Below are 25,481 nucleotides of genomic sequence, written 5' to 3' on the forward strand. Positions count from 1 at the left end.
AGAAAGTAAGAGAGGGAAAGAGAAGGGGAGAGCAAGAGGGGAGAGACAGGAAGAGAGAGAGTGAGAAAGAAAGAGAGAGCAAAAGAGAGAGGGGGAGAGACAGAGATGGAGGGGGGCAGAGGGAAGAGAGAGAGAGATTTTGATACATTTATAACGCACTTCGTACAAAATGAACTGCATTCAAGCGCAGATGTTACTGGGTTCGTGTCAGACATCACCCATTTCGTGCACATTATCAGCAGAGCAGTGAGGTAAACAGATGAGTCTTTCCAGCTTTTTGGAATGAGGCGAGGGATGTGAAGCGGCGCCATGTTTCAGAGCCTAGGACCGCACACTGAGAAGCACCGGCGGCCCGTGTAGACAGGATCCCCAACAGATGTGTTTCCAGAGATGGGAAAGGGCGCTTGGGCTTCCAGGCACCAGATTTCTGGGAAGGAATACAGGGCTAAGTTACTGAGGCACTGGAAAGCCAAGCATAGCGTGTTTACATCAGCTCTTTCTTCAACTGGGAGCCAGTGTAAAGATCGGTGCCGGGAAAACATGTGGGCTGTGTTAGCTCCACTGCAAATCAGACGAACGGCCGCATTCTGTGCCCTTTGAAGTCGATTGGTTTGCTTGGCAGGTATCCGCATGGGGAGCCCATTTCTATACTATACCCCCCAGGACTGCATGGTCTTTCTGATTGATATACGGGAGAGCGTGACGTTGCAGGCAGAGGGAGCAAAACACAGGTTGCGTCTTAGCTCCTTACTGTTGATTGCAGCCAAGTTGGACTGCCATAAGCATCCCAGATGTGTGCCCTTAGAAACAAAGGACGTGGGTAATCCTAAAATACATGGTGGTGGGGTGCGACGGCCTTGCGATCTGTTTAGGCCCCATTAGAATCAGCTTGGCTTTGTTTGGATTGAGTTGGAGTCTGTGAGAGGCCGTCTACTGAGCCACTTCCTTGATGCGCAGCACCGTTTTAGACCGGGATTCCAGGTCTCTCTCACATGTAGATCTGTGTGTCATCGGCATAGGAGTGATAACCCGGATCATATTCCCTGAAGATGCCCATCAATGGCTGTAAATGCAGATTGAAGAGGAGAGGTGACGATGACGATCCCTGGGGGACCCCACATTGAAGCTGAATCTTATTTGCCATGTTTGCACAGTGATGACAATTGGCTAAAAAAGATTTAAACCAGGCCAGTGCATGAGTGGGAACTCCGGCCACCGTGGTCAATCTAGAGATTAAGATGCTAGGATCCACTGTGTCAAACGCTGCAGCGGGATCCAGCAAGACTAACAGTGCAAAATCCCCTTTATCCACAGTTTTCAATATATCACCCACACGGTCACCAGAGCAGAGTCTGTGCTATGTCGGGGAGGGAATCCTGATTGAAGAAGGTCAAGCAAAGAGGACTTCTCAAAATGTTCCTGGAATTGGAGGGTGACTATTACCTCCAGCTCTGAGCTAAAGACGTGGCATGTGTTTGTGCTGCACATGCAGGAAAAGCACAGATCAGGTCATTAGTGACTTTTAGTTCAGATATCAGTGACATAGTGACATAAAGTCAGAATTAACTGCCGAGAATCGGGGGCTTACTTCCATCATAATGTCAGTCTGCACCAGCAATTGTCCAATCTTCTCCTGAATGTTTTTATTTTTGTTCATGAAAAACTCGTTACATTCGTTCGCTTTAAGTGTGGAAGGGATAATGCTGGGAGAGGCACTAGTGGAGTTCAGAAAATTGGAAATGGGGGAAAACAATTCTCGATATTTATTCAATGATACTGATATTTTATTCTGTAGATATTTGGCTTTGATCGTGAATATGGTTTTGTTATACAGTTTGATGGCACTTTGTGGTTTTTCTCGATCGCCAAGGTTTTTGGATTTCCTCCGCGTTCTTTCATGTTTACCATATGACTGGCGAGGGTGAGTACCGCGGGTTTGAGCACGTTTTGTCTTCTAGTTCAGGAAGGGGCTACAGAGTCACCCATTCATTTCAGGATTTTAGATCGTCACACCCAGATTTCATCTTGATAGCTGCCAGAGGAGTTGCTAGGTCGGCCTTTGGGATTTTGAGAAGACCTTTCCTGCTACGGTTCTTTAGCACTTCCTCGTGTTGATTAATGGTAGGCAGGCTCCTGGTAGTAATAAAAAAGCAAAAGAAAAGAAAATGGTCTGATCAGGAAGTGGCCTCGGTATTATCCATCTGAATGCCTGAGCCGCAAAGTAGCACCGGATCCAGACAGTGTCCATGTTGGAGTGAAGGGGGTGCAGTTAGGGGTCCTAGGGCATGGCTATTCATGACTTCCCATAATTCGGCTGAATCAGGCGTTGTGGCATCATCAGCCAGATGTTCAAGTCGCCTATAATCAATAGTTGGGTATATCTGAGGGGCGTTGTGGCCAGGAATTGATCCAAATTGGCTGAGAAAGACTTAGCTGGGCCTGGATGTCTGTAACATAAAACGATTATAAAAGACGTTGTGCGAGATAGTGTAACATTTATACACTCAATTTAAGACGGTGAAATGTGATATGTTCCATAGGTTCTTATATATCACGCCAATACCACCCCCTCTGTGCAATGAACGATTAGGGTGTTTGATGGGGTAGTCATGGGACGCCATAGTGTGAAATTGTGCAGAGGAGGCATCATGAAACCAGGTCTCTGTAATAAATAAGAGCTCTAAATGATGTAGATCCACCAGATCGAGCATCTCAGGTGCATGAGCTAAATCTGATCCAGCATGACTTCATCAGGGTTGTTCTGCTTCCATAGGGGTGTCTATAGTTGCCGGTACAGAGCCGTAATTATTGTTGCCCCTGACTTTGTTCCAGGCCCTCAGGGTAATAGATCCTGGGTGTATCTGAGGGATACGAGTGAAAGGCCCAAGCAGAGCGAGTTGATTATCTTTCCGATTCTCTAAGTCTATAGGTGGACAACCCCTAAACAGTATCAGACGGTCACTTTATTATAAAGCTACAGCAGTGTGAGCAAAATCAAAAGAATGCCTGTAGCTTCCAGGATCAATTCTCAAACAACCAGAGCATCCCACCAAACGCCCAAACTGGCCACAACGGGACAAAACAGGGAGCGAGGAAGAGAGTGTAGAGGAGCAGTTATGTGCCTCTGCAGGAGATCCCACCCCCCTACCTCCCGTGTATTGGAGACATGAAATCGTGCTGTGCCTAACACCCGCTATAATACCAATACTGCAGCAAGTGTTTGAAAGAAGATACCCATTGAGACAACCCTAACAAATGTATCGTCGACGTGATGATACCCTTCAGGAGGAAACACCTGAAGGAGTGTGAAAAGAAGTTGACCAATGAATTGATGACATCATAAGAAGTGTGCACGACATCTCGAGATACTGGCTACAGATGATGCGTAGATCCTGAAGAACCTAATCGCGAAGTAAAGAATTGAGTGAGTTTTTCCAATATAGAAATGGAAGATTACACATGCACGAAGTACTGCAGAAAACCATCCATTCAATAAAATGTACAGTTTCTTAAATGCAAGATAGATTAAGTCATCATAGAAGCTGGCTATGAGTAGTGAATAGAATGCAGGTGAAGCCGCCATTGTATGGAAACTGGACATTAGTGTCATGAATTTAGTAGGCCAGAACCCATGAAGCTGCAGTAGAAAACTGTGTCGCACCAAGAATAATCGGTTTGTGAAGGTGAAGGGCAAGGCTGCCTGGCCTAGACTCAAGATTCAAGAAGCAAGGTTGGCAATCTATTCTGAAGAAGAACGAGTATGCAGAGGATGATCCTTCTCACATTAAAGTGCAAGACAGAACACAAAGGATGCCAAACTTTAATTCATAGAGAGCATTTATACAAGCTGCAAAATGGACCAAATCGTGGTCTCCCGTCATGTGAGCCAAGGATGGAAATAGAGCTTGAACTTGAAGTCCAATACACGATAGTGAGTGCCCTCACTCCCGTGCATTCCCAAAGACAAGGATATTCTGCAAGGCCAAGTACAAAGACAATTTCATGGCAAAGGGCATGGGCGATGAGAGGTGTTGGGCAAATTGGGTGGTGAGGTAGCTTCATGATCTACCCCCATACACCTGGGTCTTGGCTTACGTGCTGCTAAGTGAACCAAATGTTCCAGACATGGCACAAGCGTGCCAACCAATTATATTAGTCCATATAATGAACGACCTTATAGTTTGAAGACCAATGAGAAACTGTGTATCTAATGTTTCCAAATTACATGTTTTTTGAGGTAGGCATAAGTTATGCACCTGATAACGGGCTGCCAATCCCAATCCTAGCTCCTATAGAAAAGTATACCTAGATGTTTCCCTTAATCAATCCTAGCGCTAGATAGATGTTTCATTATTGCCACTTAGTAGGACATCACTCTGACGCATTATTGTTATAAAAAGCATGCTTTTTGCAGAGATTGTCGAGAGACTGAGCATACATCTGTTGATGTTCGTTGTAACCTCCCTGTTTTAGATAATTGTTAATAAAATAGTGCTTTGCCATCTTCCTGAGTTGGTTCTTTTATTTGGAGCCAGAATTACTCCTTTGTGATCCCATCCATCACATATTCATGTTCCTAAAGGGCCAGATCTCACATGGTAGCGGTGCAGATGGTTTAAATATCCAAACTAGTTTTACTCCAGTATTTTGGACGATCGGGCATCCTCTGCCATTAGCTGGAAGATCGCAGAGTTTCCTGTGGAGAGCGGCCGATAGAAATCAACTTGCAAGAAATATTGAGATGTGGGCAGATCCCCCTTTGAAAAAATCCCTGCTCAGTTTCCACGGGCCCTGTGCGGGCGGAAGGTGAAATGGTTGGATTGAAGGAGGAGTCGATACTGAAGGCCTTGAGTCGATTAACGAACGTAAGTAAACTAAGGGAAATGGCAATATAAAGGAGCGGGATTGTCACATTCTGAGTAATGGGAAACATTGTGTAGACAAAGGTAGCACCTAGAGATCTTAGTTCAGGGGAATTGGAAGAAGACATTTGAAACTCCAACGCGAGTAGGGACAAAATAGAGAATGCACGCGATCAGGACCATGACAGGTGATGTCTTAAACCCTGTACAGGGTAAATAAGAAGTGTACCCCTTATTATAGATGATTAATAATATGGGAAGGTAATCACAGGGGTTATTAATGTGCAGTGTGTGATTAGATTACATTTTGTTTTTTGTGTAAAGTATTAAGGAGTAATAGAACTGTGAAAGATTGACAAATAACAGTGTTTAAGTTTAGGTGCAGTCAGCGACTGGCGCCAATTGAAAGATAGATAGGTTAGTGAAACAAAGGAGAATTGAGCAGCGATTGAAGGTGCGTGCTCATATTTGTTGTTTTAAAACATTAGAAAGTGGTGATTTGAGTTCAAATAAAAAGTTTATTTAACAATCTGGTAAGTATCGACAGTTGATTGAGACTTGTCATTATGGAGGACACTCCTCTCATGCCGGTTTGTAAAACACTGCCAAAACATGCACCCAAGCTCAAAGAGTACAGTGCAGAATGGGCCAAGGGAACAGTGGATAAAATTCTCATGTCATGGCCACAAGGGGATCATTGTCAAAAGCAGTATTACAACACATGACCACATAAGTGCATGCTGCATACACAGGAAAGAAATTAGAGAAGGATGGGCCATTTGAGAAGTTTGGGAGAAGTATAAAGAGGAAAAAGAGAACCCGCCACTGGAAGAGTGAATACTTAATGAGCATAAGGGAGAGGGTGTTGAGCCCTCAGCTCCTCTTACCTTGCCTGAAAGCAAAAGTGTAAATCTAGAAGAAATATGAGTTTATCCTTTAAAGGAGTTGAAGGCAGTGGTGGGCTATAATAATCCACCATATGAACCGCCCGTTTACAGTATTGACAACAGTACAGAAGAGAGTAAAAGAAAGGAAGACGCTTGTAAGTTTGTATGAGACAAGGAAGAAAGAGGTGATAGGTCAAACTTATTGACAGATATAGATCAAGAAATCAAGCAATGGAAGGGAAAAAGGACAGGGCTGACGAGGTAACACTCGTACAGAACGAATGGATGGGAGGACAGATCCTACTCAAGTTAGACGGGAAAAGGATCAAGGAAGTTAGGCATAGAGAGGATAAGGACGAGCTGGAAAGGAAGGACAGAGAATGAGAAAAGAGATTGAGAGAGGATGAACAAAGAAGTAAGAGCAGGGAGCGACGGGAACAGATATACAGAGAGGAACAAGAGAAAGATGAGAAATGGGCAGAGGAACAAAGGAAGTATGACAATAGACAAAGGGCAATAGAAGAAAAGGACAGGAAGGAAAGAACGAAAGAGGAGGAAGAAGCACAAAGATTAAGGGACAAAAGGTTACAGAGAAGAAGAGAAGAAGATCAACGAAGATCAACAAAGAGAAGGAGTAAGGAGGGAAGAAACAAGGCAGGAAGAAGAAAAAGTTAGAAGGGATGCGAGAAAGCGAAAGGAAGTAGATGGAGAAATAGAGAGAAAGAGGAGGCAGCGAGGTTTGGATACCAGTCTGACCCTAAAGGAACAAATGAGGCCCAGTCCAGAAATATGATGGGATAGAGTGGAAGAGATTCTCCCGATAAAGGAAGTAACGCCAGCAGTATCTAGAGTAGCGCTAGAAGATGAAAGAGATGATGCAGAAAGCATTGGAGAAAGGATAGATAAGGCTTATCACCAATTAAGACGAGATAGCGAGTATGGAACTCAAGGGAGCGGTAATCGATCCTTGATACCGTGACCACGGATTGAAGAAGAAAATATGCTCACTAGTGAACGCCGAGCACTGTCCTTGAGTAGACTAGATTTAGACTGAGAGGTGGATGATAGTTATACTAGTTGGGGTCTGGAAATGTCAGACAAGAACAGAGAGTCAGGTCGTGAGGCAAATAGGAAAGGTGCGCGTGCCCCCCTGAGAAGCCAATGGATGGATAAAGAAGATGGGCAGATCTGGAACATCCTAAAGAAATAATGTCAGATCCCATAGCATATCCTGAGCGTCCCTGAGGATGATCATATAGTGAGAAGGGAGAGTCTCCACCATGTGTAAGTAGGATAAGTTTGCTACCAGCAATGAGATGGGTAGGGACGATTACCCCTGCTATAGATAAACTAACAGTGGGATCTGACTATGGGATGGGGTTCACACAGTTCCCCTTGCTAGAAAAGGGAGAGCGAGATCAAAATACATTCCATGGCCACAGATAGTTAAGGATAATTTGAAGTGTAAGCTCCATAGTTTGACTTTGGGGGGTGGGGGATGTATATATGAGTTAGAGGAAAATGACAGGAGGAAATACGCTGGCCATAGGGGACATAAAAGTCTCCTGCAAGCCATTCTTGGAGAGAGGGCTGATGACATATGGAGGAGAGCAGGCTATTCAAGTGTGACTGCACAAAACACAACACATGACGGAGCACTTTTTAATAATTGTGGGGCAGATGTTTGGAGGGCTCTCAGGGTGCAGTAGCCTGACACATTATATATGGGTGCAATTATTACACGAAAAATGAAGGAAGAGGAAGACCCTATTGCTTACATTCAGGATATTTAGGAGAAATGGCAGTTTGAAACTCGCGAGCTGTGGGAAAAGACAGTGGCACTATTTTATCATATTTTATGTCAAAGGTTACCAGAACCAGTACAAAGACAGATGAGAAAACAAGTGGGGATGGAAGCGAAGCCATGGGCTGAGATACAGTTGACAATAGTTCATCAATGCCAATTACTAGAATAAAAAGAAGGATGATAATAGAAAAATTGAGAAAGTCAAATTAGTTCAGTAAAAATTGTCACATTTTGCCTTGGAAGTGGCGGTGTCGGCAAGTGGAGAAGGATTGAGAATGCAGGAAGCAATAGGTACATTGCAGGCGAATAATTCACGCCCGATGGATCAAAGCGGGTATGGGTTTGTGCCACGAGGCAGAGGTATGTGTTTCAGGGGAACAGGAGATGGATTTCAGAATAATCGAGGTGGATTTCAAAACACTCAGAATGAGAACCAGGGTGCTCAGGGAGGATATAGCCAAGGAGGGTTTGCCAGAGAGCCGCCCCCATTGTGTTGGATTTGCAGAATGACAGGACATATTGCCCGCGTGTGTTGAAAGCGAGGTAATGTACAAAATGGTCCTTTTTCAAGAAGGGGTACAGCTTATCCACTGCCATATAGCACACAAACAAGAGTGGGCTTTGCCCAGGATCACACCTCTTATCATGCACAGGCACCACAAATACAGCAAGCACAACAGCGGGGACAAGTGCAAATGTATCCACCACAAGGGCAATCACAACAAGCCCCTATGCAGGCACGAGAATATGCAAACACAGGACAAGTATTGACACCTAGAATAGGAGGTGTCACTGTGGTAGGAGGAAATACTTTCAGAGGGACGGGGATAAGCCTGTACCCACAATAGGACAGCTCCCAGGATGACCTGATGTGTTCAGTACTGGCACACCAGACCCCCAAGAGGAACCAAGGATCGATGTGACGCTAGGGGGCAAATCCTTTTCTTTTCTTGTAGGCACTGGGGCAACTCGTTCATGTTTACGGCAGGGAAAATACCCAATGTCAGGTATTGCCCTGAATGCTTAAGGATTCTCTGAAGCAACAAATTTAGTTCCTTTTACTGATAAATTACTGGTCTCCATAGGGGAATGTGACAGGTCTGTTCCTTTGTTATATTCACAGCATTTAATTTACTGATCAAGGAATAGTGTTCTCCATTCCAGGAATACACTATTTAAACGTGGGAGAGTTCATACTGGTGTTCACAGGGCAAGTGGCTCGTGAGGCGTCACAATATATCCGGAAGTCTTTCTATGTGGAGTAAGCATTTTGCTCACATGGCTACCCTGTCTGGTTGGGAAGATTGTGAGGATACCTGATGAATTTCTATTTAGACTACGAATATCTATGGATGAGGAGGATGGACAGACTATCCTTACAGAGATGGAAGCAGCTATAGTACGAGGAGTGATAGCAATGCTTGAAGGGGTAGACGATGAAGGAAGGTCATGGAGAATAGTCATAGCGCTTGAATAGGGGCACAGATTGACTGACATAACAGATGAAGATATGTTCAGAAACAAATGTATCGATGATGATGTGGTGTTCTTCATGAGCATGACGCATTGGATAAGGATCGAGAAGAGAGAGATCGCACAGCGAATGGTGATAGTGCAGCAATGACCAGGATTTTTTTCAGGAAGATCTAGAAAAGGTGCCAAGTGCCTTATGGACCACAGGCCCCAATGACATAGGTTTATTGAAGGGGAAAGGGGAGGTTAAAATAAAACTCAAACCAGGAGAAATTTTACCCAGAGCAAAGCAGTACCCCATCTCCTGAGAAACTGATGAAGGTATATTGCAGACTATTTCGGCACTGAAGAATCAGGGGATCCTGGTAACATCGGAATTATGGTGATATACTGCGGTGTTCCCGATTAAAAATCTAAACGGAGGTTGTGGAGATTCATCCACGATTTGCAACCTCTTAATCAGATTGTAGTGGCAGAGTTTCCTTTAGTTCATAATCCTGCGACAATATTGTACAGCGTCCCAGTTGAGGCTCAGTATTTCACAGTGATCGATTTGAAAATGCATTTTTCTCAATCCCGTTGCACAAGGATTCACAAGATCTGACTTCCTTTACGTTTAGACAAAAAAGACTAAAACATACTTGTTTTGTGAGTCCTCATTGATCTTTAACAGGGTCCTACAGATAGATCTAGGCAGGGTATGTTCCATATTGTGGAATGCTCTGGTTGTGGAATCTGGGGGAATGTTGGGGAGTCAATTTTATACTCAACCACTGTGTGAGGCGAATGCGCTACTCACCTTGCACCACCACCTGCACATCGCAGCTTCCTTTGCCCGCTTCGTTCGTTACCAGACAGCGGTAGGACCCGTTATCTGTGCTACTCAGGTTCTGCAGCACCACGTGCCCCTCGGATCCTGCGGAAAGAATTCAGAAAGAGAAACAGTTGTATTTTAGGAATGCACAGGCTTTTATGTGTGTTGCCAGACAGAGCAGGATCACTCACCGAACCGTGATGTTGGCGGGAGAGGCCCGAGCTTTCCCTCGCGGTCATGAATTCGTTGCCACTGGTACATGATGGGCTCTGTGCCCGCTGCGGACTTGCAGTGTAAACTCAGGTTCTCGCCCACGGAAAGAAGTCCCTCCGTCCAGCACTTGGGCTCTGAAGGTTTGACTGCAAGGAAGGAAATATTCTTAGCCCTGGTCCACACATTCCTCACTGTAGCTCAGCAAATTGGCTCTTCCTCTACCCACTTGCTACTAAACTATGTGCACTCAAGAGGTCAAGTGTGTGCGGTACATGACAGAAAGTGCCTGGCAAGCAGGAGTCGGCTGGGAACCAAACAAGGCCCTGGAATTCATTTTCAAAGTGACCCCATATTACACATTTTCAGGAAGCTACACAAAAGATGCCCAGGGTGCAGAGGCCCAGCGGGAGATCTCCAGAGTTCCTTGTAGGCCAGTCCATCCCTGCCCAGTGTGCAGAAGCCCAGTGGGAAATCTTCAGAGTCCCCTGTAGGCCAGTCCACCCCTGCCCAGGATGCAGAGGCCTAGCGGGAAATCTCCAGAGTTTCCTATAGGCCAGCCCACCCCTGCCCAGTGTGCAGAGGCCTGGTGGGACATTTCCAGAGTTCCCTGCCCAGGATGCAGAGGCCTAGAGGGAAATCTCCAGAGTTTCCTATAGGCCAGCCCACCCCTGCCCAGTGTGCAGAGGCCCGTTGGGACATTTCCAGAGTTCCCTATAGGCCAGTCCACCCCTGCCCAGGATGCAGGGGTCTAGCAGGAAATCTCCAGAGTTTCATACAGGCCAGTCCACCCCTGTCCAGGGTGCAGAGGGCCTGTGGGAAATCTCCAGAGTTCTCTATAGGCCAGTCCCCCCCTGGGGGCACGATGGGACGGGCGGTTATGGGTGAGAAGCACATGCCAGTCAGTGTGTGTGCATGTAAGAGGAGGTTGCGTTCTACTTTTACTCAAGCCACAGCTCTAAGAAAGACCCGCTTCTCTAGAAGCCCAGGAAGCCCTGCCCAAGCCCCCTTTTACGGGAACAGTCTGACACCCGAGCTTGCGTGCACTCACCTAGCACCTGCAGCGTGATGTAGCTCCACTCGTACTTGCCCGCGTTCTTGACCTTGCAGATGTACTGGCCTGCATCGCTCGGCTGCAGGGCCTGGATCTGCAGGGACGCATCTCCTGCCAGGAAGTTGGACACGAAGGAGACACGGCCTCTCATGCTCTCGATCAGGTCCTTGTAGACGGATCCGCCGCTGTAGGTGATCACCTGTGGGGGTGGGGCAGATAATCACAGGCACGTGAGCGGGACGGTGCAGCTCGCCCTCCCACAATGCCCTTTCCCGCCTTAACCCCATGTGTCATGCAGGAATGGGACATGCCATTAGGGCGGGCAGGGAATGCCTTCACGAAGGCCACTCACTCTCCATCGAGGGCATGAGACTTAAGCAATCTTTCCTAGAGCAAATGGAATTATCCTGCAATGTGTTCATTCTTAAAACTTTTAATTTTAACAAACTGTCAGAATTTGCCCCGGAGTATATATAATATATATGTCGATAATAAATCGCAGGACGCCAAATTGAGATCAGTCATTGGAGCATGAATGTGACCCCCCCCCTCCCTCCTTGAAGCCCCCTCCAACCCATCCCCTCAGGGAGCCAACATTGCTGAGGTCCCCAGATTCTGAAGGTGGAGAGAAAGAGAAGCGGGTCCCTGCCGAGGCCTGGAGGCCACACGGTGAAGGCCGGGGTCGGGCTGAGGGATGGTGGGTGCAGGCAGTGTGGGGGCGGGCAGACTGGCCAGGGGAGGAGGGTGGGGGTGGTCTGGCAGATATCAGCCTGCTGCTTGGCCATGAATCACTTCCCCGCGTTTGGACCTTTCTTATGATCATAAGAAGGCATGTGACATTGACACCAGGCCCGATTAATGGGGGGGGGGGGGGGGGGCGCGGAAGCTTCAGGGTAAAGAGCAGAAACAAACATCTACTAGAAATAAAAAAGGATGGGGTGCACAAAGGAGTCTCCCATGGATTGAAAAAAATCAACAAATTTGCTAAACTACTGGCATAGATAGAAGTACCCCACTTAGATGGAAACCCCGATGTAGACCCCATGTCACAGGCCCCAGGCCTTTTTTAAAATATTTTTTCTGGGGTTTGGATCCTAGGTTCCTCTCCGACTTTGAGAGAGGCTCGGTTGCTGTGCTTTTCCTTCAGAGGTTTTAAGCTCCCAAGGAAGAGGTACCCCAAAGTCACTGCAAGCACACTGGGTGTTAGGGAGAATTCTCATTCTATAGCTAATTTCCCTTACCTATAGAGTCCCCCAGCAGCTTTGCTGGATTTGAAGGGTTTGTTTCTTTTTACCTGCTAAGAGTGAGACTATTTTTCCTACTCTTAGGCATGTTTGCTATGTGTGTTCTAGGCTATGTTTATGTTTAATGCCTATGGGATTTTCTCTCACCCATAGGAACCATCTTTATTCACATGTGTTACACAGCACCCTCAGTGCAGTAACACAGGGGTGTCGTAGCGACCCCCAAACATAGACTCCATACCCTGGGACTGACTACTGTCTCCCAGGGCACGTAAAGTCCCCATTGACTTTACTAGTCAAATCTTACGAACTTAACCAGTCCAATCCATCTTACTATGGAGGTACTGGAAAGGGTTAATACTTTTTCCCTTGGGTTCATTTTCGTGGGGTTACCTTAAAGTCCCGCTCTCTAAAGTTTCTGGCTGGTGGCAGTGGTTACTACCAAAAATATTCAACCGCAAATATTTTCCTATGGGATTTTCCCATTGTTCGATGCTAACACTTTTACTGACAGCCTCTAACATACCGCCGGTTTATTTTATTATTAACTTTACTCCGGTAGGTTTTATTTGCCAGAACTTTAATATAACTTCTTTCTCGTGTCTTACTCTAAACTCCTAACCCAGGTCGGGGATCCTTTGTTCACTCTTTTGGCGGGCCTCTGCCAAGAAGCCCTCCTTTTGGCGCCTCTGAGTCTGGGGTGGGTCTGTTGTTTGGGAGGGGGAGTAGAACCCCTGGACAGAGTTGTCGCAGCAACTCAGGTCGCACTCTAACCTGATAGGCTGGAGGATCTACCGCCAAGAAGACCACTCCACTGTGTGAATGACAGCTAGGCTGTATGAATGGGTCTCTTTCTGCATAAAAGCAGGGTCCTGAGGACTGGAAGAGCAAGACGTCACCACTGGAACTACGGAATCGAAGGGGAGAGAAGCCACAGACATCTTCAGCAGCTACACCACCGGTGAAGCCCTGCTGGATCCTCTCACCACTTTTCTTCCACACAACGAGAGGAGATCTTCATCGAAAGAGCCTTCTTCCCTTGAGCTTGTGGGAACAACCAGTTCACCCATCGCTCCTCCGGACCTACCTTGGTCGAATCGACAGTGCCCAGCACTTGGAGACCAGATAGCCAGGCAGCTATCGACCCGGACTGCGATTAAAAGGAGCGTACCTTTTAAACTTTGTTTATCAGCACCGCGGCTGGTTTCATCCCTGTGTAATGCAGTGACTCGAACCTTCCTCCACGACGAGAGTCTCTCTTCCTCTGCTTGACCCCTCGAACTGCAGGAACTACCAGGAACAACCGCCACCGCAGGAGCCACTGCTTCACGTTTAAGGTACATTGTTCCGCCAGGCCTACCTTTCCCCGTGGTAGCCCTAAAGGTGTTTTAAATCCTTTAACTACTTGTTGGGTTGGCCGTCCTCTCTCTTAACATTGTCTTTCGCCCTCGCATCTACCTTTTCAATATTCGTTTACCAAAGACTTGACTGCAGCTACAAGAACATTTTTGCTCCTAAGCTCTTGGTCCTGTACCACTGACTCTGGCTCAGGCCTATTGACTCTGGCTGATTTGTTAGATCTGCTCTCACTAGATGGGTTTTCAATGAGAAATGTGTTGATACACCTGAATCTTCTAAACCCCTCTTCCTTCCTACTGTTTTAACTTGTGGAGTTCCATTTTGCTCAGTTTTCATTCACTTATCTTTCTGCTAAAGTGTCACTGTGCATTACTTTTTCACAAAACTTCAAGGAAGTGTTGCTAGGGGGTGTCTGAAGATATTTCAGTTTAACTTGTGCTTTCCCTCCCTTTCGTTAAATTGATAGAGTGCCATTTGTAGTTGGTTTTCACTGTGCCGGTTTGCTCAGTTTTCACTCTACCGCAAACTTGTCTACAATTGAATAGGGAGTTGTATATACTTTTCCTTGACTGAACTTAACTTACTTTATCAACTGTGATTTATGTGTTGAACTAGATGTGTATAGAATAAATATATCCTCTTTTTGATACAAAGCTTTGGTCAGTGTTTCCTTGTTCCATAGTACTGTGATACCTATTGTGTAAACTCTGAATACTGCTCATCTCCCTCTTGAGATAAGTCTGACTGCTCAGCCACAGCTACCAACTAAATCTTTGTGGTACAGACTGATACCAAAGGGGATTTATTGCTCTCACCTGTAGTCCTAATCTGGTGTAGTGCTCCCTAAGGGAACTGCACTGGATTCTGCCTAACACTGGGTCCCAGAGTGGTAGGCTGGGGGCTGCAGAGATGGACCTGGGCTTCTTTACTATACCAGCACTTAGAGAGCCTGATTGATGACACTTAAGAGACATCCTCTTACCAAGGAAGAAAGGTCACAGGGCACAGTGAAAATCTCAACAGGCAAGTGGGGGTACTTAGGGGAATGCACTATTGTGAAAGGTTGACACACAAGGAAAGTGGCGGGGGATGCTGAGGTGGGAAAATAGAGATGGACAGGGGGGGAAAGGCCTGGGAGACCCCTCCCGTGCTTCCAGGCAAGAGGAGAGAGAGCCCAGCGGCATCCAGGGACGTCATTCCACCAAAATGCCAGGGGTAGCGGAAGTGACATCACACGACCCTTGACCTCTAATGACATCACAGGGAGTGTTGTCATTTGACCCCATCTCAAAGCAATATCAAGGGAAGTGATGGAATGCGACCTTTCACCCCTTGACAAAACAGGAAGTGGCATCACATAGCATTGTACACTACGAAAAATATAGTTACGATATCACTATAATGTGATATACATTTCATACAAGAATGGATCGCCATATGTATTGTTAAGATCAGTGTGTATAGGTCCATATTACCAAATTACTGTAAATGCAAGCAGACGTCTATGATCAAATGATAATGATGTGTTATTAAATAGCACTTACGCTTAAGCACTTTATATAGAATAAAATGTACATACAATATCACCCACCCTTTGTTGCTACTTATTTATCCACTTCAGAAGGATGAAAGGCTGAGTTGAGGTGTTTAAGAACAGACTAATTTATTGGCTCAGCCCCCCCCCCAAGTGTGCCTGAAATAAACCTTTAATGAGTCTAGCAATTATTGTATAGAATTCCAGAATGAAAGAGCCACATAGTGCTGCTGGCCACAGCCCAGGAGCTTGCACAAAAAAACAAAAACTTCTGTTTTTACTTTTTTTTTAGGGGTATCAAGGAGACCACAGGGGTCGCAGTTGTGACCCCTGGCAACACCTAAATGACGTCCCTGGCGGCATCACGGTGAAACGAGAGGCATTGAGGCAAGAAATGCAATAGAGACATGAATTGCGGTAAATGCACAACTTGGAAGTGTTCTGAGCATTCTTCCAGCACGTGAGGCTCATCGCCAGGAGGGGGAGCAGAGAAAACCAGGAGAGACTCGGTTCTTCACAGCTTCTTCTTAGCTTTCAATTCTAAACCCGTGGGATGTTGTGACTTAAGCCCCTCGTGGGCTCGTGCTAAAGTCACGTCTAAGAGGACACGTGGGGAACGTGTCATCAAGTTAATAGAAGGGGCACACGTCAAGATACACAACCTTGGTGTGGTGTGCAGTTAATGTGTCGTGTGTTACTGCTATTAAATACATTGGACTCCAGCTGTGTGGGAGCCCTATACATGGGGGTGACCCCTTTTATTCCAAATTCCGCCCGTAACAAGTGACGCCTCACCCTAAATGCCAAGCGGCCTATCTGAGCTGCTGTAAATACAAGAGACTGAGATATTCGAGGGGAGCAGCCAACACCCCCCATCGGTGTCTATCCCCCGGCACTGGCTCTTCAGCAGGGGAGACTCGCCCATGTGCAAGGAGACTTCAATAGCAGTCAAACCCAGTTCTATGTGATGCGTCCCAATGCTTGCGGGCTTTCGGCACTTTATAAGTACATAAATAAATAAATAACACACATAGGGAGGACCTGCAGGGACGGAGCCGCAGGGAAATCCTAAGGGCCCACCTTTGGGGCCATTATCAATCATTAAGGGATGAGCAGAAGAACACTGAACACTTTCAGTTCCTAAAAATCTAAAAAGGGGATTTAAAATGGAACCACTTAGCTTCTAGTTTCTTTGGGTGGAGACTCACAAAACACTCCTTTTCGAAACCCTTCAACAATATCCCCTGTCAACATGCACAGTGGGGCTCCTATAAAAGTGCGTGGGGGAGGGGGCAGCTGTCAAGTTCTGAAGCCCCCTGTGCACATGAAGCAAAGGTTGCAAATACCACAGGCAAAACGATTAAGAAAACAATTAGCCTGAGATTGAAAATTGGTGCGTGTCCAGAGCAAGGGGTCCAGGGAAGGGTTCTGCCCAGGCCACTCCTTTCCCTGAAATCTCCTGCTCTTCCAGAGGAAAGATGGATATGCCCGTCAGTCCATCTCTGGAGCGCCTCAAAGGAAGTGCTACTGGAAAATGGCAGAAGTGTAATTCTGGGACCCTGGGCAAGGTTCAGGATGTGTCACTGCCTTTTTCTTCCCCACCTCGGTCTATTTCTGCATGCTTTGCTGCCTGGGCCTTCAGGGTTGGACTCCTAGCCTCTTGTCCGGGTGGTTCTAGAAGGCCGCGCCCGGAGAGTCGAGCCGAGGGGACTGGGTCAGTGGCCCTGCATCCTGATGTTCAGGGAGCTCTGTTATGAACCTTGTAAATACAGGAAACGTCTGGGATGAAGCAGCTCTACGGGCAGCGCGTCTTCCTCAACTGGGGAGATTTAAGGTAGGCGGGGAGAACTGGGGGTAAGTAGAAGAATGACTTGGGGTAGTTTACCAAGGACATGGAGGCCTGAGGGCGGTATGAGAACAGCAGGGAGCGCGTGCAGGATAGTTAAGTGCCAAGAGCTGCCAACTTCTTTACATAAGAGACAGAGAAGGTTTCTGGGCTCGGAATGGTTTTGGAGATGTTATGATATGATATGGCATTTATAACACGCCTATATCCAAGTGTTTCAATGGCGCGACGAGGCATCGGAGGGGTAACAGAGTTGAAGACAGAGACACCAATCTTGCTAGGCCAGGTGACATTCAGATTGCGCTTGTGTTTGGGAATGGGAGGGAGGAGACATGCAGTGGGGAAGGGGGAGAGGACCGTGCAGTACATGGGATAAGAAAATAAATAAACAATAAATAAACAATAAGTAAAAGTAGGGCCGGCAGGTGGCAAGTGAAAAGGTAAGTGCAGATGTCAGGTGTCAAGTGCTGGTAGTGGGACTATAGGGATACAGAAAACAGTCGCCAAGTCCGGGGGTTGCCAGGAAGGCAGTGCACGAGTGCGACTGGCGGGGGAGGGGACCTGGGCCCGAGATCAGAGGGTGGCCAGGTAACCAGTACAGTTACAGTGTCAGCTAGGAAGTCAGCAAGGGAAAGGAGGAGAAAAAGCAGACGCAAAGAGAAAGGTTTTGAGGTGCTTCCGGAACCCAAGATGATTCTCCTCAAGTTTCAGGACGGCTGTTCCAGAGGGAGGCCCCAGCCGAAGAAAGAGATCTACCACAAACTCGTTGCTTGGAGAAGCGACTGACCCGGAGGGAGTTTGAGGCAGATGAGCGAAGAGCACGAGAAAGAAGGTATTTAGGAAGAGAGAGTTGAAGGTATTGAGGCCCCAGGCCCCAGAAGGCCTTGTCGATGATGCAGAAGGTTTTGAACTTAATCCTCGCTGCCACCGGGAGCCAGTGCTGAGATTTTAGTCCTGGATAGATACGATCCCTGGGCTTGAGGCCGAGGACAGGTCTCGCAGTTCTGTTCTGGATAAGTTGCAGAGGGCGGACAGTAGAAGCAGGCAGATTTATAAAGAGGCTGTTGCAATAGTCCAACCTGGAGAGAACCAGAGCTCTGGAGACAGTGAGCTTCTGGGGGAAGGAGAGGAAAGGAATAATACCTCTGAGGAGGTGCAGCTGGTAGTGTGACTTCTTAGAGATGTCAGAGATGTGAGGAGAGAAGGAGAGTGTGGAGTCGAAGATGACCCTGAGGTTTTTAGCCTTGCAGGTGGGAGCAGGAAGGGGGCCAAGAGAGGCCGGCCAGAGAGCTACAGGAAAGGAGGGAGCTGGTGTGCCGATGAGTAGAATCTCAGTTTTACGGGCATTAAGGCAGAGGTCATTGGCGGCACACCACTGCTGGATAGCAGACAGACAGAGATGAGGGAAGGAGAGGAGGAGGCCGAGGGTAGCCTGAAGATGAGCTGAGTGTCATCCGCAGCTGGGAGGGACAGGTGGGGGCTGCCTCATTCTCAGGGACATCTCATTTGGAGATATTGGCCAGAGCAGTGGGTTATGAAAGGCTAGCAGCCAGGAAGGGGCATTCCCCAGCTAGCATGTCGAGTGCCTGCCTTCTATCGTGCCAGAGGGCATTGGGTGCAACGCCATCTCCCTGGCAAGGGGTGGTGGTTTAAGGGCCTGCCAAGGCTCGGCTTTTGTTGCTAAATGCGGCCTTGAACGGCTGTTTTCCTCTTCTCTTTTGCTATAAATGCCCCCAAAACTAGGTCAGCCCTTCATAAATACATTTAATGCACAAATAGGTGACGCTAGGGAGTGAAGAACATTTTCTACAAAACGATAAGGAGGTAAAGAAACTATTCTTGTGCCTCTGACTGGCATAGCGGGCTCCCCGAGACCACCACAGTGCTGATTTGGTGCAGTATAAAAGCCTTGCACAGTAACATAACACAGCCTACATATTGCTTACCAATACTATCCCTGTAGCTTGCATTCCTGTAGACATTTTAGTGCAAATCTGTTGATTTTCAGTGTCTTTAAGAGCTGCGAAGAAGCTGGAAGGGACCATTGATAATACAGGAACGCCCCTGCAGCAGCGCACTCCGGGAGGGCTGGGAGAGGGGGGGGGTGGGAAGGAGGGAACTGGAGAAAAATGTCCTGAGGATACATGGGCATTCTAAACAAAGGGGCGTGAGCAGGGTCTGCCCCAGGACCTGCACGGGGAGGCGTTCATTATTGATAAAGGTTTCAGCAGAAGTCCCGCTTCTTCTTTCTGTTGAGGATATGGTGTAGAAAGGGAGGCTTTCTTCTTCCCAGCACTTCACCTGCTGCTCTCCATGAGCACCCCAGCACCCCTCCCACACCCTTTCCGCTCGGCACTTGCACGTTCTGAACACTCACAAGGCATAGTAGCTTCGTCTCCCCTCCCCATTGCTCTTCTTACTTGTTGTATTTAATTAATTCAATTATTTATTTATCATTCTTGTATTTCATTGTATTTCCTCCGCCTGCCCCCTCCCTGTTGCCATGTGGACGCTTTGAAAAAGTGTTTGCTACCTGCATAAGAGCCTAACAGTCACCAATACATAAATAAACGCTTCGAGCCCACTCTCGGCAGGCCACATAAAATATTTAGATCCAAAGCCACACCTGCGTTTTTATCCTGTGCAGTAGGGAAGTGGGGTGCTAGGATCACGAGGTGCCCCTGCGCCCCACGCCACGGACACGAGAACGGAAGGTGGGGGGCGGGGTGTTTGACCGGTGACGGCTGGGGCCTGGTCCTGTGCGCGATTAGTGGCCTCCCGGGGGCTTGCAGCGAGTTCAGGAGCCTGATCAGGGGTGCCTCGTACTACAGAGAAAAATTGAAGGTGGACGTGAGGAAATAATTAGCCACACGAGGGCGCCAAAAGACTGTTAAAAAAGCCGTTCAAGTTTATTTTACAAGTTGTGTCAGGCATAATGGCAAGCATGGAACAGGCCCAGGCACTGTAACCAGTGAAGTGGGGTGTGGGGATTAGGGCATTTGAAAGTTATTTAGCAGCTAGGGATATAAACCGGAAAAGAAGGCTGCGTTGTTGGTTAATGCCCTGGATCTGGCAGGACAGACTGCGGTTCACCATTTGCCGCGGCACAAGTGGCGGCAGAAGATCTGGGTGAATGTACGGAGGCAGCACTTTGACACTCGCCAGCAGGGCGCAGAAGAGCCAGTGCAGGGGTATGTCGCTGCTCTAAGGATATGGCCAGCAGATTGTGAGTTTGAGCATTTGAAGGACCAGCATCTGAGAGATCACATTTTGCTGCATTGCAACAACAAATGAATTCAAGAACAGTTAAGTTGGATCAGGTGGTGCACATTGCAAAAACTATGCAAGTGTCCAGATGGGGTATTAAGGAATTGGATAAGCAAAGTGGTGAAAACCCATCTTGTTCTTATATCAATGACAGGAACATAAGGGCACAGTCAAGAGCAGGAGGAATAAATGCAGGAGAAGAGGAAGAGGCGTCACGCGTGACACTAGGGAGTGTTACGGTTGTGCAGTATGGGTCGTATCGCATCCAGCACATTGTGTTCAGCGTCGGGCAGGGAAAGTGGCGTGTGCATTTGCATTGGTCATTTTGCGTAGACCTGCGGTTGGGGCAGAGGAGGTCGGGTGAACTTTGCAGCGGAAAGTAATGCAGACGATAATAGCAGTAGCAAGAACATTGTGCTGATGGTCAGCACAACAAGTGCAACAGGTAAAATGAAAAGATTACTAGGATGTATAGTGAAGATTTGCAGGACATATGTTAACCAGGTAGCAGACTTAGGGGCCACAGTCAGTATAATATCCCAGGAAACTTACCAAGTGAATTTTGGACATATAGGTTTGATGAAATCCCGGATTGCTGAAAAGCCGTACGAAGGAGAGAGCATTACAATACTGGGGTATTTTCATGCACAACTAGAATTTAAGGGATGCTATGCTGGAGACAGGATTTATGTGGGCACGAAATGTATTAATGAGCATGGTTGGCAAATGCAGGCACGGTTGAGGATGTTTTTGGATCTGAGCCGTGAGGAACATTTTTTAGCTATACCTGACAAATGTGAATTGGAGAAGATTCTTCAAGAGCATGATGCAGTTTTTGACGATAGGCTTGCAATCATAAAAGGTTTTATGCATCGGATTAAATTGAAGCACAATGCAGAACCTGCTAGACAAGGTGAAAGGGCTGTTCCTTTTAACGTATGGAAGGAACTTGCTGATCTCTTGGAGGATATGGTCAAGGACCAAATAATCAAACCAATTGAGTTGTTGTGGTTATCACCAGTGGTGGTGGCGAGAAAGAAGAACAGAGAGCTTTGCCTGTGTGTAGACTTGAGTGGACTTAATGCAGCAATTTGGGTGGATTACCATCCCTTGCCAGAACCAAAGCCCTTATTTCAAAGGTGGTGAATGCGAAGTGTTTTTGAACGCTGGATTTAAGAGCTGCATACTACCAGTTTCAACTGCATCCGACTCCAGACATTTGACTGCTTTTGTGATGCCTCACTAATGTAAGTGACCCCCATTCATTTCAAATCCACTTGAGCGCCTGGAGGCCTTGCAAATGGCAGCAGTGTGTGTTGTAAATCCCAGTAACTACAAATAAAACATAACATAATTAAGATATCTTTCTCATGTTATTTATCCCAGTCAATCCTTGATTGATGAAGATACAACTGGGATTCTCTTTGAGGTTTCCTGTCTGCCCAATGGGAAAGGGGGATGTACAAGAGCGCATTAAACAACCATATAAGGTGCAAGAAGGGAACAGTCGAACAGGCAAGTAAAGTCAGAGGGTATGAACCTCAAGACCTTTGTTTGTTTAGCCTCACATGTTTTGTCTAGAATACAGTCAAGACAGAGCTGCTCATGCACATGATGTAATGTCCAAGTGATTGAGCGATTGATTCGATGCACTTATATAGCACACACTAGCCCACAGGCCCAATTGGAGTTAGTTCTACCTGATTTGCCTGTCTGTCAGTAGCAACTAGACTGCTATGTCTGCCTATCCTGTACTCTTTCTACGCATGACCGAAACATGCCCGGGTGCTGCTCCTTCTGCACCTGCTCTGTGTGAGACTGAAACTTGCCTTGCACCTGCCCATGTTGTCCCTGCTCTGTGTGAGACTGAAACTTGCTGTGCACCTGCCCATGCTGCCCCTGCTCTGCGTGAGACTGAAACCTGCCTTGCACCTGCCCATGCTGTACCTGCTCTGCCTGAGACTGAAACCCGCCTTGCACCTGCCCATGCTGTCCCGGTTCTGTGTGAGACTGAAACTTGCCTTGCACCTGACCATGCTGTCCCTGCTCTGTGTGAGACTGAAACTTGCCTTGCACCTGCCCATGCTGTCCATGCTCTGTGTGAGAGCGAAACTTGCTGTGCACCTGCCCATGCTGCCCCTGCTTTGTGTGAGACTGAAACCTGCCTTGCACCTGCCCATTCTGCCCCTGCTCTGCGTGAGACTGAAACCTGCCTTGCACCTGCCCATGCTGTCCCAGCTCTGCCTGAGACTGAAACCTGCCTTGCACCTGCCCATGTTGTCCCTGCTCTGCCTGAGACTGAAACCTGCCTTGCACCTGCCCATGATGTCCCTGCTCTGTGTGAGACTGAAACTTGCCTTGCACCGGCCCATGCCATCCCTGCTCTGTGTGAGACTGAAACCTGCCTTGCACCAGCCCAGGCTGTCCCTGCTCTGTGTGAGATAGAGAATTTCCTTGCACCTGCCCATGCCACCCCTGCTCTCTGTGAGAATGAAACTTGCCGTGCACCTGCCCATGCAGTCCCTGCTATGTGTGAGACTGAAACTTGCCTTACACCTGCCCATGCAGTCCCTGCTCTGTGTGAGACTGAAACTTGCCTTGCACTGCCGATGCTGTCCCTGCTCTATCTGAGACCGAAATTTACTGTGCACCTGCCCATGCATCCCTGCTCTGTTAGAGACTGAAACTTGCCTTGCACCTGCCCATGCTGTCCCTGCTATGTGTGAGACTGAAACTTGCCTTGCACCTGCCCATGCTGTCCCTTCTATGTGTGAGACTGAAACTTGCCTTGCACCTGCCCATGCAGTCCCTGTTCTGTGTGAGACTGAAACTTGCCTTGCACCTGCCATGCTGTCCCTTCTATGTGTAAGACTCAAACTTGCCTTGCACCTGCCCATGCATGCTGTCCCTGCTCTGTGTGAGACTGAAACTTGCTTTGCACCTGCCCATGCTGTCCCTTCTATGTGTGAGACTGAAACTTGCCTTGCACCTGCCCATGCTGTCCCTGCTATGTGTGCGATTGAAACTTGCCTTGCACCTGCCCATGCCGTCCCTGGTCTGGGTGAGACTGAAACATGCCTTGCACCAGCCCATGCTGTCCCTGCTCGGTGTAACTGGAGGAAACCTGCCTTCCACCTGTCCATGCTGTCCCTACTCTGTGTGAGACTGCAACCTGCCTTGCACCTGCCCATGCCGCCCCTGCTCTGTGTGAGACTGAAACTTGCCTTGCATCTGCCCATGCTGTCCCTTCTATGTGTGAGACTGAAACTTGCCTTGCACCTGCTGTCCCTGCTCTGTGTGAGACTGAAACTTACCTTGCACCTGCCCATGCCATCCCTGCTCTGGGAGAGATTGAAACTTGCCTTGCACCAGCCCATGCCATCCCTGCTCTGGGTGAGACTGAAACTTGCCTTGCACCAGCCCATGCTGTCCCTGCTCGGTGTAACTGGACAAAACGTGCCTTGCACCTGCCCATGCTGTCCCCGCTCTGTAACTGGAGGAACTTGCCTTGCACCTGCCCATGCTGTCCCTGCTCTGTGTGAGACGGAAACTTGCCTTGCACCTGCCCATGCTGTCCCTGCTCGGTGTAACTGGAGGAAACTTGCCTTGCACCGGCCCATGCTGTCCCTGCTCTGTGTGAGACGGAAACTTGCCTTGCACCTGCCCATGCTGTCCCTGCTCTGTGTGAGATGGAAACTTGCCTTGCACCTGCCCATGCTGTCCCCGCTCTGTAACTGAAGGAAACCTGCCTTGCACCTGCCCATGCAGTCCCTGCTCTGTGTGAGACGGAAACTTGCTTTGCACCTGCCCATGCCGCCTCCTCTGTGTGAGACTGAAACTTGTCTTGCACCAGCCCATGCCACCCCTGCTATGTGTGAGACTGAAACCTGCCTCGCACCTGCCCATGCTGTCCCTGCTCTGTAACTGGAGGAAAAATGCCTTGCACCTGCCCATGCTGTCCCTGCTTTGTATAACTGGAGGAAACATGCCTTGCACCTGCCCATGCTGTCCCTGCTCCGTGTGAGACTGAAACTTGCCTTGCACTGCCCATGCTGTCCCTGCTCTGCGTGAGACTGAAACTTGCCTTGCACCTGCCCATGCCACCCCTGCTCTGTGTGAGACTGAAACTTGCCTTGCACCTGCCCATGCTGTCCCTGCTGTGTGAGACTGAAACTTGCTGTGCACCTGCCCATGTAGTCCCTGCTCTGTGTGAGACTGAAACTTGCCTTGCACCTGTCCATGCTGTCCCTACTCTGTGTGAGACTGAAACTTGCCTTGCACCTGCCCATGCCACCCCTGCTCTGTGTGAGACTGAAACTTGCCTTGCACCTGCCCATGCTGTCCCTGCTCTGTGTGAGACTGAACCTTGCCTTGCACCTGCCTATGCTGTCCCTGCTCTGTGTAACTGGAGGAAACTTGCTTTGCACCTGCCCATGCCGTCCCAGCTCTATGTGAGTCTGAAACTTGCCTTGCACCTGTCCATGCTGTCCCTGCTCTGTGTGAGACTGAACCTTGCCTTGCACCTGCCCATGCTGTCCCTGCTCTGTGTAACTGGAGGAAACTTGCTTTGCACCTGCCCATGCCGCTCCAGCTCTATGTGAGTCTGAAACCTGCCTTGCACCTGTCCACGCTGTCCCTGCTCTGTGTAACTGGAGAAAACTTGCCTTGCACCTGCCCATGCCGCCCCAGCTCTGTGTGGGTCTGAAACTTGCCTTTCACTGCCCATGCTGTACCTGCTCTGTGTGAGACTGAAACTTGCCTTACTACTGCCCATGCCGCCCCAGCTCTGTGTGAGTCTGAAACTTGCTTTGCACCTGCCCATGCTGTCCCTGCTATGTGTGAGACTGAAACTTGCCTTACACCTGCCCATGCAGTCCCTGCTCTGTGTGAGACTGAAACTTGCCTTGCACTGCCGATGCTGTCCCTGCTCTATCTGAGACCGAAATTTACTGTGCACCTGCCCATGCATCCCTGCTCTGTGAGAGACTGAAACTTGCCTTGCACCTGCCCATGCTGTCCCTGCTATGTGTGAGACTGAAACTTGCCTTGCACCTGCCCATGCTGTCCCTTCTATGTGTGAGACTGAAACTTGCCTTGCACCTGCCCATGCTGTCCCTTCTATGT

General features: G+C 48.1%; 1 protein-coding gene across 1 annotated transcript in view; it reads right to left on the reverse strand.

The window, feature by feature from the left end:
• CLMP (CXADR like membrane protein) overlaps positions 1–25,481 on the reverse strand; it is a 456,485-nt gene that overhangs the window by 55,608 nt on the left and 375,396 nt on the right. Inside the window, exons 3-5 of the mRNA XM_069614088.1 lie at positions 11,105–11,306; positions 10,035–10,202; positions 9,829–9,945 (exon numbers count right to left, since the gene is read on the reverse strand). Coding sequence (XP_069470189.1) covers positions 9,829–9,945; positions 10,035–10,202; positions 11,105–11,306 — 487 coding nt within the window. The remainder of the gene's footprint in view (positions 1–9,828; positions 9,946–10,034; positions 10,203–11,104; positions 11,307–25,481) is intronic.

This window comes from Ambystoma mexicanum, chromosome 9 (assembly GCF_040938575.1).
Source record: "Ambystoma mexicanum isolate Mex_15411 chromosome 9, UKY_AmexF1_1, whole genome shotgun sequence".
In the NCBI taxonomy this organism is placed as follows: domain Eukaryota; kingdom Metazoa; phylum Chordata; class Amphibia; order Caudata; family Ambystomatidae; genus Ambystoma; species Ambystoma mexicanum.